General features: G+C 42.3%; 1 protein-coding gene across 6 annotated transcripts in view; it reads right to left on the bottom strand.

Annotated features, from left to right (window-relative positions):
* LOC147733351 (uncharacterized) overlaps positions 1-18,571 on the bottom strand; it is a 679,639-nt gene that overhangs the window by 264,446 nt on the left and 396,622 nt on the right. For 3 of the 6 annotated variants that reach the window (XM_086957959.1, XM_086957960.1, XM_086957962.1), the window contains one exon: positions 11,153-11,230. The exons of 2 other annotated variants lie outside the window; for them this stretch is intronic. In XM_086957959.1, coding sequence (XP_086814085.1) covers positions 11,153-11,230 — 78 coding nt within the window. Of the gene's footprint in view, positions 1-11,152; positions 11,233-18,571 lie in introns of those variants that run through there. One more of the 6 variants, XM_086957964.1, reaches the window with a different exon arrangement.

An 18,571-nucleotide genomic window follows, 5' to 3' on the forward strand; every position in this document is an offset into this window, starting at 1 on the left:
CATTTAGACAGGCTCCATTGTAGCTGGAGAGACAGTATATGGAAAGACAGAACGGCGAAAGCTCAATCCAATAAAATATAAAATTATGCCCAATTATCCTCCCAGGTCCAGAGAACAGAAACGAGGACCAGGCAATGGATAAGGGGACACCAGAGATGGGAGCAGAAGATGCGCCGACACTGATGGATGTTATTCGTGCCATTCAGTCCACCAGAGATGATATGATCAAGAAGATCGATGCTGTGGCTATTAGACATTAATCTATTAAGGTGTGACCTTCGGAAAGTTTCAGACAGAGTGACAACCACAGAGAAGGATTCAGAGGTATTAAAAGAGGAGATCAAGAGCCTAAAAACTGCAGTGGTTGAGTTGAAACGCAAATGACCAAGCACGACGACCGAGCGGAGGATTCAGAGGGTCTCTCAATAAGAGTGAACCTCAGATTCATGGGCTTTCCCGAAAAAGCAGAAGGACCAGATGTGGGCCTGTTTCTGGAGGACTGGATCATTCAGGAAATGTCTCCTAATCAACTGTCAAAGTACTTCAGTATTGAGCTAGCACACAGAGTGCTGGCGCCTCCCCCTAGACCTGGAGCCCGCCTCGAGCTATAATTGCAAAACTGTTCAATTTTAGGGACAGAGACCTTTTGCTTTAACTTTCACGCAGCTGAAAAATATTTTTCTTTGAGGGACATTCCATATCGGTGTACCCGGACTACACCTAAAGGCTCCAAGAACTGAGGATGACCTTCATTGCATTTAAACGTCGGCTTAGAAATTTGAACTTAAAATATAGCCTGATGTTCCCGGCGAAATTGAGAGTGGAAAGTGAGGGACGAGCCTTGTTCTTCTTCTCGGCAGGAGAAGCGAGTGACTGGATGCCAGAGCTCCAGTTGGGAGACGCCTGGATCCTTCCACGAGTTCCACCGGAACGTCTTCCTCACAGTCTTTCTTGCGGTGCCAAAGGCTGCCTACACATCAGGAGCCACAAAAGAGCACGATGAGCTTGGGTCGTATCACGGTCCTATGGAACGGCACAATACAAGCACCTGACCCTGAGGTTATCCCGGACTCGCTGGAGGCGACATCTGACATTGAACGAGGGGTCAAGGGAATAGGCAGTGGTCAGGAATTAACATTAAATGCTGGACTGTACAGATCAGTGTCATTCATACTGTAAAAAGGATGGGGGTTCATCTCTTCTGATCCGGGCATTTACTTTATAGGGCTCTAGAGAACTGACCATTTGGGACAATAGATGTAGCACCCGACCTCTTACCATAAGTTTCTTTCCTTTAGTGTCCTACTTATCCTTAACTTACACAAAGCATAGGTTGGAGGCCTGGTTAAATTCTACTATGATGGGAACATGGGCAGCCGCAGGAGTAGCGATGCCCCCACAAGAGACCAATGTCGCCTGGGATGCTTGAGAGTAATCTTGTGCCCCGGTGCCACCAGTTCTCTTCCACAGCAATTATTGGACTTTATCATTACTATTTTAAACAATACTGGCTTGGGTTTCGACCCTAATCATGGTATGCTGTCATCGAAGTGCTTGGAGAGGGGAAGAGGGTGGTGTTGGGCGGTGTATATTGTTTGTTCTTGGGATAACGAGATGCATATACAAATTCATACTGCTGCCCATGGGAGGTGGGATACGAGTTTGTTTAGTTATTACCCGTTGGTTTGTTTGTAAGGGAAAGGTCTGGGTCACTAAGGAAGGTTGTTTCCACTGAAGTAAGGGGGACACACAGCAGACACCTAGTATCATATCGTCATGACAGTTCAGACATTGAAGTTCCTTAGCTGGAACGTCCGAGCGATGGAGGGCCTAGAAAAATGCTGCAGAATACATGCCTTCTTGAACAGATATAGGATAGCAATTGCTGGGCTACAAAAAACACACATAGGGGGGAACACATTAGTGAGCCTAAGGAAGAGATGGAGGGGGCAGCTATATGCCACATCATATTCTAGTTTTGCACGAGGGGCACTTTTATGGGTGGCACCAGTGGTCCCATTCAAACTTCTCCAACATGTTCTAGATCCTGAAGGACGGTATGTTATCCTGTTTGGGAAGTTGGAAGGGAGAGAATTGTGCATTATTATTGTCTATGAGCCCAACTTGGACTGCCCTGATTTTTACCCAGCGGTCTTGAAGGCGGCGACGCCGCATATGGGTGCTGAGATCCTTCTATTTGGAGACTTCAATTGCATATTTGATGGGAACTTGGATAGGGAACCCCCTAGAGAGAACACTAAGGGCCAGATGTAGGTAGCTAAATACTGGTCGGAAACGGCCGAAAATCGGTAAATGTGCCGTTACGGACCAGTATTTAGCCCTTCTTAATGTAGGAGGCTGTAAATAAGGATTCAGTAATTTACCGATTCCTTATTTTAAGGAATCGTTAAAATACTGATTCCTTATTTCAAGGAATCTGTAAATTACTGTATCCTTAAAACCTTTGTAGGTAGCACTTAAGTGAGTGCATTTTTGCTTTAAGGATTCGTTATTTACCACCAACTACAAGTTGGTGGTAAATACCGAACACCTTTAAAAAAGCAATTATTTGCTTTTTTCAAAGTGCCATGTGGTATACATGCCCTCAGGGCATGTATGTGCGCCACATGTGCACACATGCACAATTCAGGGGTGCAACAGGGTGTCAATGTGGCATCCTACCACCCTTGAATATGCTCCCGCTATTACCGATTTGGTAATACCAAATCGGTAATAGTGAATGGCTTCCCATTCATTCCTATGGGCCTCCAGGCCCATAGGAATGATTGGTAAGGTATTCCTTATTACCGAATCGGTATTACCGATTCGGTAATAAGTAATATTACAGAATCGGTACATTTTTCCGATTTTTTACCTACATCATATTTACCGATTCCTAAATACCGAATCGGTAAAATTCGGTATTTAAGAGTCGGTAAATTGAGATTACCTACATCGGGCCCTAAGCCCTGTATGATGAGATTCCTCACTGATTTCTTTCAAGGAATGTACCTAAGGAACAAATGGAGAGCACAGAACACCACAAAAAGAGAGTTCTCTTTCTTTACCCCCGCAGCCAATACCTTCTCCCATATCGACCATTGTTGCCTCTCCGCTGGTCTTTCTGCCTCAACACAGGCCATTTCATATCTGCCACGATATCTGTCGAACCACGCCCCACTGCTGCGGACTTTGTCCAGCGGACCGGGTCGACCGCCCAAGCCGCTATGGCGTCTCCGATCTGAGGCCCTTATGGATCTCCCATATGTGCAGACTTTGACGGAGGCCCCCGGAAACTATTTTGGTGACAACTGGGGATCCAGAGCCACTAGATCCACAGAGTGGGAGGCAATGAAGGTTGTTATTAGGGGGTTCTGTATGCTGTATGAGAACTACCTATGGGGAACAACATCAGCTTAGTGCAGATATTTCCTCCCTAAAAAAGCGACTGCAGTTCCTAGAGCCCACAATACATAAACCTTCTGTCGATATGGCGGAGTGGCACCATCCTCTTGCAACCTGGTCACGATTAGAGAAACATAAATATACTATCTACAGGCAGAGACTCTATATGGAGGTTGATAGTTCAGGAGCGCTCCTGGTGCGACTCATCCGTACAGAGATGGAACACGTGTTAGAGCTTTGTAATACTTTAGGAGACGTGGTATATACCCAAGATGCGATTATAAAAGAGTTTGCGGCTCACTAACCGCAAACATGCTTCACTGCGGCCCAGACCAGGCCACTACAGATCGTTTTAGACAACACTACACTGCCCTTCTTAAAGGAAGAGGACACTAGGGGCACCGCTAACTAGGGAAGAAATACTAGTATCAATCAAAAAACTGAGGTCAGAAAAATGCAGCGGAAGTGACGGTCTCCCCGCTGAATGTTATAAAACCTTTGCCCCAAAGCTGGTGGATCGACTTCTGGAGATCTTTAACAAGGCTCTGGCTAAGGGGAAGCTTCCTAATACCATGATGGAGGCCCTGGTATCTATGGATCTGAAGCCAGATAGGGATCCCCTCTCTCCTGGATCCTAAAGGCCCATTTCTCTCCTAAAAAAGATGAGAAAATATTAGTTGGCGCATTGGCAGTGCGACTCTTACCATACATGACCTGACAGGTCCATCCGAACCAAGCTGGGTTTATCCCCGTCCGCAATACCACACATAAATCTGCGTAGACTTCCTCATATCTGGCACGCCCGGACTTACGAGAGAAGGAGTGGGCTCCATGTCTCCTGGATATTCCACAGGCCTTCGAATCTGTTGAATGGGAATATATATGGATGGTACTTAGATGGATGGAATTGGAGATCAATATCGGAGGTGCTGAAAATTGCTCTATATTAAACCAACGGCTCGGGTCCGGCTTCGAAATCAGGTATTGGAAAGTATCGAACTCCAGAGAGGTACCAGACAGGGCTGTCCTCTGTAGCCGCTCCTGTTTGCCCTTGCGATGGAGCCCTTCGCGAGTACCCTTAGACGCAAGGTGGAACAATGGGGGATTAAGCTTGGAGCAAAGTCCATGTGGTTTCCATGTATGCTGATGACACATTGGTATACCTTCGGCATCCCGCAGAGACGGTCCCAGAGCTCCTTAGAGAGTTAACTGGCTTTGGTGAGATATTGGGGCTTTGCCTTAACCCAGGGAAGTCTAAACTCTTCCCTATGGGAAGCCTGTAAGATAAAGAGGAGGATGAGTTGTGGGGATGAATTGGGTCAGAGATACGGTTTGTTACCTTGTGGTTAGGCTGGTACACAAGCAGGGGGCCTATCTAGAACGTAATATGGGGAAATGCCTGGAAGGTATCCGCAGATCAATCGAGTTCTGGCGTGAGCTGCCCTTGTGCCTGATGGGTGGGTAGCCCATATAGAAATGGTCATTCTCCTGCAGTGTTTATACACTATGCAGAACTCCCTCTACCGTATTCCATGGGAGTATTTTCACCTGCTGGACCGTGTATTGATTGATCTGTTATTGGGATCCAAATGGAAAGGGTGAAACTAGATACACTACAGAGGACATTGGAGAGGAGCGGGCTGGAGATCCCTAGGTTGGGTTTTAACTACATGGCGACACAGCTTCAACATGCTGTACAATGCTTTGACGAGAATGATAACTGGGAGAAGCAACTGTTGCAAGGTACGCACCAGGGGAACCCGGTCCCAGACTTCCTTATTTTGGGATCTCCGAGTGCATGAGAGGCTTTCATATATAATTAGACACGTGGCTGCCATTTGGGAATTTGCAATAAAAACTGGGGTGAAGGACGCGCCCGATGCCCCGGAGGCCCTACTATGGGCTGTGGTTCTGTTTAAATAAAGTTAGGAAGGGGGCAATACCTACAATACGCTAAGATATCAGCAGTGGCACAGGAGGTGTGGCAAGCGTACCCGGAGAAGCTGCCCATCACCGCCACGCTTCAGGCTCTCGTGACCTCGGCGTGGGGGGCGCAAGCTGTTCACTCGCAATCACAGGGCGTTACGGGAGGACCTTGCTGCACCCCCGCTTACAATTCAAGCTAAGAGGGATGTGGTGCTGGAAGAGCCTCTAATGGAACATGGAGGGGTTAAGCAAGTTAGTTCAAATACCAGATTTAAACTAACCCAATTCAATATTGTCCATCAAACTTATTTGACTCCAAATGTACTCTAAAAATATATCCAGACCGCCCAGCTAATTGTCCCAAATGTGTATATAACGAAGTCCAGTTCTTGCACATGATATGGGATTGTCCACAGTTAAGTCACTTTTGGGGACTGATAGTGGAACACTTACGACGGGTGACGGGGTGGACGCTACCCCAATCCATTAAGGAGGTGTTGTTGGGTCTTCTCCCTAGGCCCAAAGGGAAAAAGCTTACACGTAGGTTCCTCCAGCTGGGACTAGTGCTGGCTGGAATGAGTATTGCAATTAGCTGGATTAGTTTGCTGCCCCCCACGGTGGAAAATTGGGCCAGGGATTTCTGGGAATGGGTGACGGCAAAGCTAATTCGAATGAGGCATGTTCGAAGAGATAAAATCTAGAAGAAAATGCGAGGGCCTGGTGTACTATGCTCATGGAGATCCCCATGGGAGAGGGCTTCACTTCCCAAATGTCAGTGGAACTACACATTGACAGTGACAGATCAGATGGGTACACGCGGTTGCAGTCTAAGAACAGCAACATGTTCCCCCAAAAAAGAAAACCTCTCATTAAACACTCACTCGTACCTCACTCATTCTACTTCTAAACAAATAAAATAGCAACTCAAATAGCGCCAGGACCTAGCAGATAACAAAATGTAGGTAATCATTATGATATATCATACATAATTGATTCATATACAATCTTTATAATTAGACTTTATGGCATGGACACATATACAGTATTCCTTAAATAATTTCTCCAGTGTTCTGCTAACACTATGGCCTCTTCTGTAATAAATCAGCTAGACTTCCTGTAGAGTCCCAAAGGGCTTTTGGGTGCAACAGGGCTTGCCAGCTGCACACTGTCCTCTTGGCACAACATAAATGTTTACCATGTTTAGAAAATGCAAGGGGAACCAGGAGAGGGAGAGTAGCACACCTAGACCTTCAGAAAGTAACCCTATGCGTATCAGGCTGTTATCAGAGAATCAGTTCTCCTGCCAACCACTATGAACTCTTAGTCGATGAACAATTCCTTTCTATAGCCTGTTTGGCCTAAAAAAAGATCCATACAAGGTACTAGTGGACAGTATGCTTAAAAGTCCCCATACATAGTCTAACACATGTCTTCAAATAAGGTCCATTGCTATAGGTAGGAACTCTAAAATCTACCAGATACAAACTCTGTTTGCAGCATTCACTTTCTCTGACTCATGGAAAAGTGAAGAGAGTTAGTGAGGAAAGGCATAAAAGAGGCTTGTGCCCTAAGGCAGATGGAAGATGTCCCACAAGGACCCTCCTAGTGAAAACTCCAGACAGTGTTCTCAGCAGTGGCGAAAGGATCCAGCTAGAGCAGGCTCTACTGGGCAAAGATGTCCTGATCCAACTCTGGATGAAAACACTATTCATAGTCTGCCGGCTTACTAGGTCTGAGCTTGCCCCCTTGTGCTGAGCAATACTGCCAAACAATTCTCTTTCAGGGAGGCACTCTGAAGGTCCAGCCATTTTCCAGAGCCGCAGAACCTTCTTGCACAAAATAGAAGACAGCTGTCTGTTGCAGTTCTACATGGAGTTTGTGTGATCTGTTAGGACCAGCATTTGTCTACATTTTGAAAGGCTTTCAGAGCCAACTGAATGACAGAAAGCTCAATAAGACTGATGACCAGGTATAGGCCCAACCCAGAGACAATGCATCTGTTGCTACTGTGAGCTCTGGTTTGGGTATGGAAAACCGCCTTCCGTAAGACAGGTTGGTATCCACCTGCCACCACTGAGTCCCAATGCTAAGTACCAATGTTGCAGGCTGTCTCCTTCGAGATACAGATGCTGTCTGGTAGCAAGCACAAATGTTGTGCCCACTGAAAAAGGAGGTTCCACTGCATAGCCCACTTGCGCCATCAAGAGGATGCATGAGGCAATCAGTCAAAGAGGCCTCAGAACTTGAGGATTACCCAAAACTGTATTTCCTGAATGTTCAGGACTTGTTGAGAGGGGGTGAAGGGCCAGAGCACAACCGTGTCTAGGATGGCCCTATGAAGGGAACACACTGTGCTGTTGTCAGATGGGACTTTAGTTCGCTGATGGGAAACCGCAGGAAAGAAGGGTGACCGTCGTCTCGAGGTGGTCCACAAATGACTGATGTAAACCCGCCTTTAACAGACAGTCATCAAGTTTTGAGTTCCAGGTGACAAGTGGATAACTATAACATGAAAGCATTTAATAATATTGCATTTTTAATCCTGGTCATTTATGTATTCAGCATCTTTGACATCAGCATGGCATATAATAAGATGTCTGTGCTAATATACTTCCATTGGAGTTTCCAATAGTTCAAATACATTTTATAATATTAGGGATGACTCCTTTAGAAAGAAACAAGTGCAATAGAGTTTTTAAGCCCTATGATTGGCACAGTGTGAAAGAAGCATGTGTTAGTTTATTTCTTAAAAACTGCTTTCATGCTTCCCAAATGTCTTTGCCAATTTCACTGACAAACAGATCACATGATTCCAACAAGTTGGAGCTATTTATCACAGCCGGACAGCTAGGACTCCATAGGCCATAAGGAACTTATACTCTGTACTTCAAATTGAATGCCACCTTAGAGAGCTGATAGTGTATGTATTCCTTCCTGTCTTTACCCAGGTGCGTCATAAAGCAAATGTTTCTAAAATGTGAGGCTTCTGTCCAGGTAGCACTCAGACCGTTTGCAAGCTTCCATCCTCCCCCGCTCCTGATAAAATGCAACCTCATGAGTCTTGGAGTGGCGTGTCATGCAGAACGAGTGTGAACCGGTTAGTGCATCCTATGCTGCATCCCGACAGTTCCTCCTGTTACTGCCCCCACTCAGCATCAACGTCTCAGTGGCTTGACTCCTGGTTTATGCAGGTAAAGTCTGTAGAAATACTTTAGTAATCGAGGGGCTTAATGATAAGAGGCTGGAACACAATCGTTCCTGTGGACCAAACCCCTTCCATTCTACCAAAAACTATAACGATATTATAACAATTCTTCCTATGTATTTCATACTTTTTTTCAGGATGAGCATGAATTGGTATGGGATTTGGAGCAACACACATTTTTGCAGTACAGTGTTTTAGTAATGAGTCATTATGGAGTCAGGATGAATCTTCAGACCCTTGGGCACCTTTAAACAGACAGTTACCAAATTCGACATGTGTTCAATGGGAAATGGAAACACAAACTTAGTTTACAACCCAGAAACACTCTTTCCATGCAATTGTTTAGTGTGTAACCAAACCTTTATATCCAGAACATATTGAAGTCTTGGAGAACTTATTTCTAATAGCATATAGCTTATAAATAGCTTGTGCACTCTTCAGGGTTTTCTTTGGGTTTATTTAAATGTTTTGGAACTGAATGCACGTACAGGAAGGTAAATCCAATGTTAACATCTTGGATTGATAACCATACATACAAAAGAAGGGTGACAGTAGCATGGCAGAATGCACAGTGTTGTTCTGCATTATTTCTGCTAACTATTAGATATTAATCCAATCTTCTTCCTTCACTAATGACTGGTATCTAAAATATTATCCTACACATTGATTCAAACGCTCTATCTGTTTAATTTCACAAAGTATTGACATGGTTGACTGGTGCCCCTAAAGAATCTTTTGCTCTCATAGGTCTTTCAGAGGCTCATTAAAAGCTGGAAATAGCTGCGGGACGTATATAAATAAGTGCATAATTCAATCACGACTGCCCAAACTGCAATAAGTACACAGAATTAGGTGAGGCAAAGCACATAGCAGTCGGTGGCCTTAACTGGGGCATCGTAGATGTTTCCCTTAGCTGCATAAGTGTTATTTTTCTACACTGGCTTGCTAATGATAAGCTGGTAGATGCTGGGTTGTAGTGCCAGTTGTATATGCGATACCTGGGAACCAATAGTGCGAAGGCCATGAGGGGGATATGACGATCAGATTGCATGGTTCTAGCGTCATCTTGCTCAACACGCTCAGGAGGAGAGGAAATGGAGGAAAAGAGTAAGTAAAGGTCCTTGACCATCCCATAGAAAATACATTTCCTACAAACCCAGTAATGAGCGCCCGATACATAGATATAGCACTTGCTGTTGATGCTGGTGGAGAACAAATTGAGATTTGATTTGCCTCAGCAACTGAATACCTTGTTGAGCTGGGCTTGGTTCAGGTCCCACTCACAACACTCCCAAGAGGGTCGACTGAGGGTATCTGCCCAATCATTGTGTATTCTTCTTTCTGAGTATTTCATTTGTACCCTCCTCTGAGGAATCTTGGATCCTGGAGAAGAACAATTGTAATCCTGTCTGACATACTTACTGTCTGTCTACAGCAGTGCTTTCAAAAGGTTTTAAAACCACGGCCCACTTTTTAGAACAAACAACATTCACAACTCACCTACCTTTAATGGATATAAGGTGGAACGAATTTTGATTGAAACTAAAGTATTATGCGGTAGAGCATTGCCATTTACAGACAGCACATTTTCCATTGAAATTACCTCTAGATTTGCTCAGACACACAGTTCTACAGATAAAAGTATATAGCGCACAAATGATAATGTGTGGATATCAGGTTTATGTGAATATCTATAATTTGTGCATCACCAAGTAAGTGTCTTTGGGGCCCATTAGGATGGCGGGCGGATTGCCCCTGCCAGGCTGGCGGTAGCCACCGCCAGCCTGGCGGGGGTAATCAGGCCGCCATCCTCACCTAAATACCCCCCCGCCATATTAGTATGGCGGGGGGACCGTGGCGGACGGAAAGACCATCCGCCGCTTTTCCGCCCCGGTCGCCTTGCGACGGGGCGGAAAAGGTCTAACATGGTGGCGTGTCTATGAGACACCGTCAGCCATATTAGGATGGGCCAGAACAGATGCCTTTCCATGGTGGCTTCGCCGCCATGGAAAGGCATGCGGTCTTCACTTGGGGGGGCCCCCTGCGGGCCCCCGGAGTGAAGGAAAGGTGGGGGGTGCACATGGGGGGGTACCTGTGGTAACCCCCTGCATTTGCATTAACAAAGCGGCAGGCACAGCGCGGTGCCTGCCGCTTTGTTAATGCAAATGCATTCGTGCATTGTTAGATGCAGGATGCGCCCGCCACAGTGGCGGGCGCATCCTAATACCCCCCACGGGACCCCCGCCCTTATGGCGGGCGGTCCCAATGACAGATAAGATGTCCGCCCGCCATCCTAATGGACCCCTTTATTTGTTCTGATCCTATTCAAATCTGTTGTCAGCGCAATTCAGAATCACAAAAAAATGCTTTATTTTTGCTTTTCTAAGTGCTGGATGCATGCAGTTAATTTACAGGTATTTACATTTTGTGGTGTGTTGCAAAACAACATCCTACATTGTCACATAATTCACTTTAAAACTCTCACTTTGCAGTCAGAAGAAGAACAGTATAAAGCAGCCTCACATTTTACTTTTCGTTAAATCACCGGCAAATGTAACAAGTTAAACACAGAATTTAAAAGCATCTTAATTTATTGCTCTGAATTTTGCTACCCACCAAAAGTCATCTTGCGACCCATCAGTGGGTCGCTACCCACAGTTTGGGAAACACTGGTCCATAGCAGTAATGATGATCCTGGGAAAGAAAGAATGACATTTCTAACTGACAGCTCTAAGTTGCAGGAAATTCATATGTAGGTTTACTTTGTCTTGTGCCTAATTGTCACTAGTGGCCAGTTCCAGCAAGGGAGAGCCTCAGCCCACAATGGAAGCAACAGTTGTCATAGTTCAGTAAGTGGGTGTCTGACTAGACATTCAAACTTATCACTGTATATTATCTTACTGTCAACCAGAGTAGGGGTGTCTTTATCCTTGGTACTATGTGGTAATTGAGTGAACATGTACTTTTAATCCATTTTGTCAGAAGATTTAAAAAGATTTACAATCCCTAGCAAAGATCTGTTGAGACAACATATGACGGCCAATTTTTTTTTGCAGTTGTTGGGCCGGGAAGTGCAGCCTAAAAATGTGCTCATCTACGGGGAAGGTCCCCCCTTTGTTATAAACGATAATTGTGCCTGGGAGCTGTATGTCTGTGAAGGGTAAGCAATGATTTTTGTTCGGTGACAGAAAGACTCAATTTGTGGAACTGCTTCAGAGACGCTCTTGTGAATGTTTTGATGCATTGAAATGATATTCCTTTTATCAGCCAGTCATTCAAACATGGAAACACCTGATGTCGGGGTTTTCTGAGGTAGTCTACTTCAGGCCCCATCCTTTTGTGAAGATACTTGAGATGGATGGTGTTTGGACAAAATATCGCAATAAATATATATTGCGATATAAAAATATTGTCAAGAATATCAAGACATCAAAAATATAGTCAACAGAAATATCAAGGTCAAAATATAATTTTTAGTGTTGTTTTTAATATTCTTGTAAGTGCCTGCCCTTTTAACCCCTTCGCTGCGGCGGCTATTCCGCCGCAGCGCTAAAGGGGCGGGGCGGCCGCATGCTGAATAATTTGTGCGGTTTGACTGCCATATATTTTGTTTTGTAGGAATTTATTTCAAGGCCTTTCATATTGCAGTATTCGCTAAATGAGCTTAAAGATTTTGGAGGGCCTTTGGGGTTTGAGATATTAAAATAGTTTCATCGGGAAATTAACCCCTCCCCTGCTGATGATGGAACCGCTCCGTCATCAGCTACGGTTGAGCTATGCTGGTGACGGAGCGGTTCCGTCATGACCCGCCCCGCTCATTAGAACGCACGCGCAGGCGCGAAATGAGCGCAGCGCAGGCGCGGCGGCTGGGCCATGACGGAACCGCTCCGTCATCAGCACAGCTCAACTGTAGCTGATGACGGAGCGGTTCCGTCATCAGCAGGGGAGGGGTTAATTTCCCAATGAAACTATTTCAATATCTCAAACCCCAAAGGCCCTCCAAAATCTTTAAGCTCATTTAGCGAATACTGCAATATGAAAGGCCTTGAAATAAATTCCTACAAAACAAAATATATGGCAATCAAACCGCACAAATTATTCAAGAAGAACATTTCTGTTCAAAAACAGAAGTTAGCCAAAATTCGATACATATTCTATCTAGGTATCACACTTGATTCCAAATTGGCATGGTATCCGCATTTGCAATAAAGCATGACCATTCTGCTTCTAAATTCAGCGCCCATATTAAAAAACACCAGAACAGCATAACTAAGGCTGTGTCACCCGCATTAGAAGTGGATAAATACAGGGCACAATCATCAACCCTCTACGGAGCTAAACTCTCGGGGGCCACCTGCAGAAATAAGTTTGCAGTAGAAGAAAACAAGTTTTTTAGAATGCTACTACATCTTCCTGCACGTACACCATTGTTATGGATGTGAACATAAAACCTATTGACCATCAGGCCATATTGAGACCAATGTTGTTCTGGGTGCGATTGTGGACCACTGCAAAACTTGCAAGTTACAAAGAAGGGCTAGAAGAGATACTAAGATTCGACCACTGTGAAAGTCTCCAGTGGGTTAAGCATGTGCGTACATGGCTCTACAAACTTGGGTTGAGTCATATTTGGGAAATGCCTGTACTATTGACACCGCCCTCTATGAAAATATTGAAAAAAAGTTCTCACACAACTCAGACAATGGTATATTGAAATCCCAGTCCTTCTTATAAAATCCCTTCCGTTCTTTGAGCAATGCGTGGATGAAATCCAACAAGAGTTGGCAAAATCATTGTACATGAAGTTTTGCTATGGTGCTTTGCAAGTCAAGTCCAATACAGTGAAATCGGCCTGGAAAAACAGTGATGATAATGATGAATACTGCTGCCCTTTATGTCAATCTCATGCACAAGAAAATGACTATCGGGTACTGTTCTTTTGCCCAGCATGCGATATCCCAAGGCGTAAATGGATTAAACCCACTTGCAACTTGGGAATCAGGTCTTGTAATGAGGCGACTACAATACTAAAAACAGGTACTTCACAGAAAATTGCTTTTAGTGTTAGTAGATATCTGTTTGGTGTCAACTTCTTAAGGAAAAAAAGGCATGACATTTTAAAATTGTATTTTTTAAACTTACTGTTTTAAAACTTCTAATGTATTCATATGCATTTGCAGTTTATATGTGTCAGCACTTTAGAAGAAAGTCCTTTATATCTAGTTATTTTAGAACAATTTTATATGTACTGCCATGCACTTGCACTTTATACCAGTCAGTACATTAGAAGAAAGTTCTTTATATCTATATATATACCTTTGGGATAAGTTGTGTGCTGTTTTAAGTACTCAAATTCACTACCATAGCATTTTGCACTTTATTTTCCAATGTGTGCTGTATCAAGTATTAATATGCAGTATCATAGCATTTGCACTTTATCTTTGGACCGGAGCCTATGTAGAAAGTTGTAAAGTGTTTATTAATTCTTCTATATTTTAACCATACAGTAGGACAAGTATAGTACTTTTTTAATGATACTGGATTTGACCCATTGATCAGCTAGTATTTTTGTTATTTTTAATACAAATGTAAAAAATTTAAGATTTCTACTAAATGTTTAAAGATATAATTAGTGATTGGCACCTACTTAGCCTTTGTTTAAAGGTGTGTTTTCCCAGTGTGTGTGAATTGTTTTTATATTGTACCTTTAATAGTTTTTTTTTTGGTAAACCAAATAAAGATTATTGAATTGAATTTAATATTCTTGTAAAAATATTGTTATATGTAATATCGTTTGTACATGTTAGTTAGTATATAATGAATTGTAGTGTGTTTGATTGTTTTTTTTTCTAGTAATGTATTTTTAATGAAAAAGGTGAAGTTTGTGTTTTTAGTTGTAATCATGTATATCATTGTGTTTTTTTTGTAGGGGAATATTGAATTTTTAGGGAATAAAATTGGAGACATTTTTAAAGAACTTGTATTTAAATTTTTTTATATAGGGTTTATATTTTATTAACATGCAAAATAATAATTTAGACTTAAGTTTATTTTATGATAATATTTTAATATATTTCAATTTGCTGTTAATTAAGATATATGTTCATGGTATGATACGTTTTTTGAAATATATAAATATAATATTAAGTATTGAAAACACATACGTTTTTAAATAAGTAAAATATTTTGAAAGTTTGTATATTTATATATTTATAAAAATGAAACAACTAAAATAAATAAAATAAAAATTCTGTAATTTTAAATATTTTAAAAAAATGTATGTACATTTTTTGTAAATGTTAAAAATATGAAATGTATGTTAATTTTTTTACATTTATTATTGTTAAATTGGTGTTTTTCTAATTAAGTCTATAAATATTAATACATATTTTAATTATTTTTAATAGTGATTAAAATAGTACTTTTATCATTTAAAATATACCCATGAATGAAGGTTTGTAGTTAAATTAGTGTGTTTTACATATTATTTTAGTATATTTTATACTACACAAAAAATCGTGAGAATTTGTAATATTGATTGTCTTCGTGATATGTTTATTTTGTAATATTTTATGTAAAATGTTTAACTTTGAGGTGGATATTGTAATTTTAAACTATTTCAGGCATCATTATGATGTCGGTTGGAAAGGCTCCGAATGGCATTCGGTTCATCCAAATCCGTGTCGGAACTTATGTTTCCGACCGACTAGAAAACATTTCCAACCCATCAATTATGATAGAAGGTAACCATCCGGTCTTTCCGACTCGATTCTAACCAGCATTCAGAGAAAATGCTTACCGTGTTTCCGACCGAGCAATTATGATGTTGAATTCGGACAGACTTTCCGACTCAGTTTGTCCGAAACAAATGGCTGTCAGAATCCAACTTTTGGGGCTCGTAGAAGGCCCCCCTTTACCCAGAGACCTCCAGTTCTGGGCCCGCGGGAGTACCCATGGGTCCCCTCTTTCCAACCATGTACAGTGTTGCAGGCACCATGAGGTGCCCGCTACAGGATGCAGGGTTTTCTACATCCACCCTGTTTTGCAATGGGTCGGAACACAGGCTCCCATCAATAGGAGTCTGACTGAACGTTGTTCGGAAGCATCATGATAGGTCGGTCGGACTCCCCGAATCCGAGTCGGTCGGAAGCAATTCCAACACCGAGTCGGTCAGAATGCTTTCTGACCAACATGGTAATGAGGCCCTGAGTGACCAAACGTTCCTCAATATGGTTTAGATTGGAGTGGGACTAGCAAATGTCACCCCTTTAGTATCCAACAGTTTCTACATTATAGTTTATATTGGAATGGGAATAGTAAATGACACCCCTTTAGTGGCCAACTCTTTTCTCAAATTGGGTTAGATTGGAGTGGAAATAGTAAATGTCCCCCCTTTTGTGTGCTTCATCTTCCTTAATATGGTGGGAAGTGGAACGGGAATAGTAAATGTTGCCCCTTTAGTGTCCAACACCTTCCTTGAATTAGTTCAGATTTGAGAGGGAATGGTAAGTGTGAATCCCTTTGTGTTCAAAACCTTCTCCAGTATGGTTAGATTGGAGTGGGAATATTGAAAGCCACCCCTTTAGTGTCCAACACCTTCCTTGAATTGGTTTAGATTGCAATGGGAACAGTACATGTTGCCACTTAAAGTGTCCAACACTTTCCTTGAATTGATTTACATTAAATTTGGAATACTAAATGTAAACCCTTTAGTGTCGAACACCTTCCCCAATATGGTTAGATTGGAGTGGAAATAGTAAATTTCATCCCTTTAGTCACCAACACCTTCCTCAGAATGGTTCAGATTGGAGTGGGAATAAGACATGTCCCCTTTTTAGTGTCCATACATTTTCCCCAATATTGTTAAATTGTAATGGGAATAGTACATATTACCTCTTTAGTGTCCAATGCCTTCCCATTGATTTCAATGTTATCCCTACTTTCAGCCATGACATTCGAAGTTGTGCGCCTGTTTCTACAGTCGGTAGAGTGTTGCTGTCAAGCTCAGAAGCAAGAAAAAGCTGCAGCCAGGTAAGAAAAACGTTATTAAGATTTAAAAGTATATAGGTGGCTAACTTTATTGTAAGTATAGGGGGAGGTGGTTAGATGCCAGTGAGCAATGTATTGTTGCTTTTTTTTATGTTTGTACCACTATTTCATTCCCATACAGGTTACATTTGTATGCCCACGTCTGGGCATACACATGCCCCGATGGTTGTTCAAAATAGGTTTTAAAAAGTTTTAAAATAATAGTAAATGATTTTTAAACCTTTTTGAAATCAAAACAAAATTTTCAATGTGTTTTTAAACCACTTTGGAATTCGCTAATAGAGGACACATATGAATTTGTGAATGTAGTGCAATTGGAGTTTTTTTACATGGAATTCAGGGTTTTTAAAAGGGACATTTTTGTTTTTTGAGCATTGTAGAACACATAGTTTTTTTTCATTAATATTTTTGAGGTGGGAACTTCGGTTACAAATCAGGATGGAACAAACTGCTTTTTACAGAGGGATTTTAGGAAAAGGAGTTTGGCTCACACTTTTTTTAACACTGTGGATTGTTATGTTAGGGTTAAGAATGTTTTTTTCGAAATAGACATGTTTGGGTATTTGGGATTTCGTTTGGCTGTTGCATTCCCTGTTTCTATTATCAGAGTACAGAAGACTCTTGGTGACAGGTGATTTAAATAGGTCACCAAGAGTTGAAGACAGAAGACATTTTCAGGTAGGAACTTTAAAAAATCTGTAATTTGTAAAATAATGTGTGCTATCTCAATGGCATTGTCGCATAACAGTTCCACCAGCCAATGGGAAACCTTGGCTTCTTCCTGTGACCCGACTTGCTAAGATGGCCAATCCATATGTCCTCAAAATCATTTACTAGTGGGTCCAACTGGTCCTCTTTTTGGGTAAAGCAATCAGATTCAGTCACTGATGTGTACAACTTGTCCACACACTCAGGTGGTACAAAGCATAACGCTGTTAGTTTTCTTAATTGAAATTGCAGTTTACTGTTCGACATGTAATCCTCAACTAAGGATGTTTTTTTAAAAAAGAACAATTGTTACTTACCTGTAAACAGGTGGTTCTCCAGTATTGGTGTCTTTCATAGATTCACATGCTTGAATATTCCCGTTGTCGAAGTGGGAGTCCCACGGTACATAAAAATAGCAATACAAATGCTAAAATATATGTATGTGAGAACATAAATAAGAAATAATAGAAGTAAATACACAACTAAAACCCTCTAAAACAATTCCTACATAGGAATGCATGATAGAGAAAGAAAACACTTGCAACATATCACTGTCATTATGTTAGTCCAAACTACAGCCAATCAGGTGCCAGCACACTCTAGAACCTTCTCCTCAGAAGCTCAAGCCCTCAGATTTTCGTAGCACCAAAGTGACCCAGAGTGCATGAGGAGAAGAGAGTCTCTGAGGGGAGGAGGGTGGGTCGCATGTGAATCTATGAAAGACACCAATACTGGAGAACCACCTGTTTACAGGTAAGTAACAATTATTCTTCTCCAGTATTAGGGGTGTCTTTCATAGATTCACATGCTTGAATAGAGTAGAGAGCAGTAACTTCCGAAGAGCTGAAAATGCTAAGCACAGCATGGAAAAGCTCAAAGACAGTAATAATACAGTCATGGAAGCATTGATAGCAATCACAGAAAAACATAAAGGAGGAGGGAACAGAGGCTCACCTTATTTGAAAAGATGACGAAGTACTGCCTGTCCCACTGCCATATCCGCCTCATTGATGGCGTCCAAGCAGTAATGCTTGGTGAATGTGTGCCTGCTGGACCATGTGGCTGCACGGCAGATCTGATGAAGCGGCACACCAGCAAACAGGGCGGTGGATGAGGACATTGCCCTGGTAGAATGAGCCCTCACTAAAAACTGCAAAGGCTTGCCAGCTTGTTGATGGCAGAAGACAATGGCTGAAGAAATCCAACGGGCAATCGTTGGCTTGGTAACTGGATGCCCCTTACGCATACGTCCATAAGCAATGAACACTTGGTCGGACC

The sequence above is a fragment of the Lissotriton vulgaris genome, chromosome 2_1 (assembly GCF_964263255.1).
Source record: "Lissotriton vulgaris chromosome 2_1, aLisVul1.2, whole genome shotgun sequence".
NCBI classification, from domain to species: Eukaryota; Metazoa; Chordata; class Amphibia; order Caudata; family Salamandridae; genus Lissotriton; species Lissotriton vulgaris.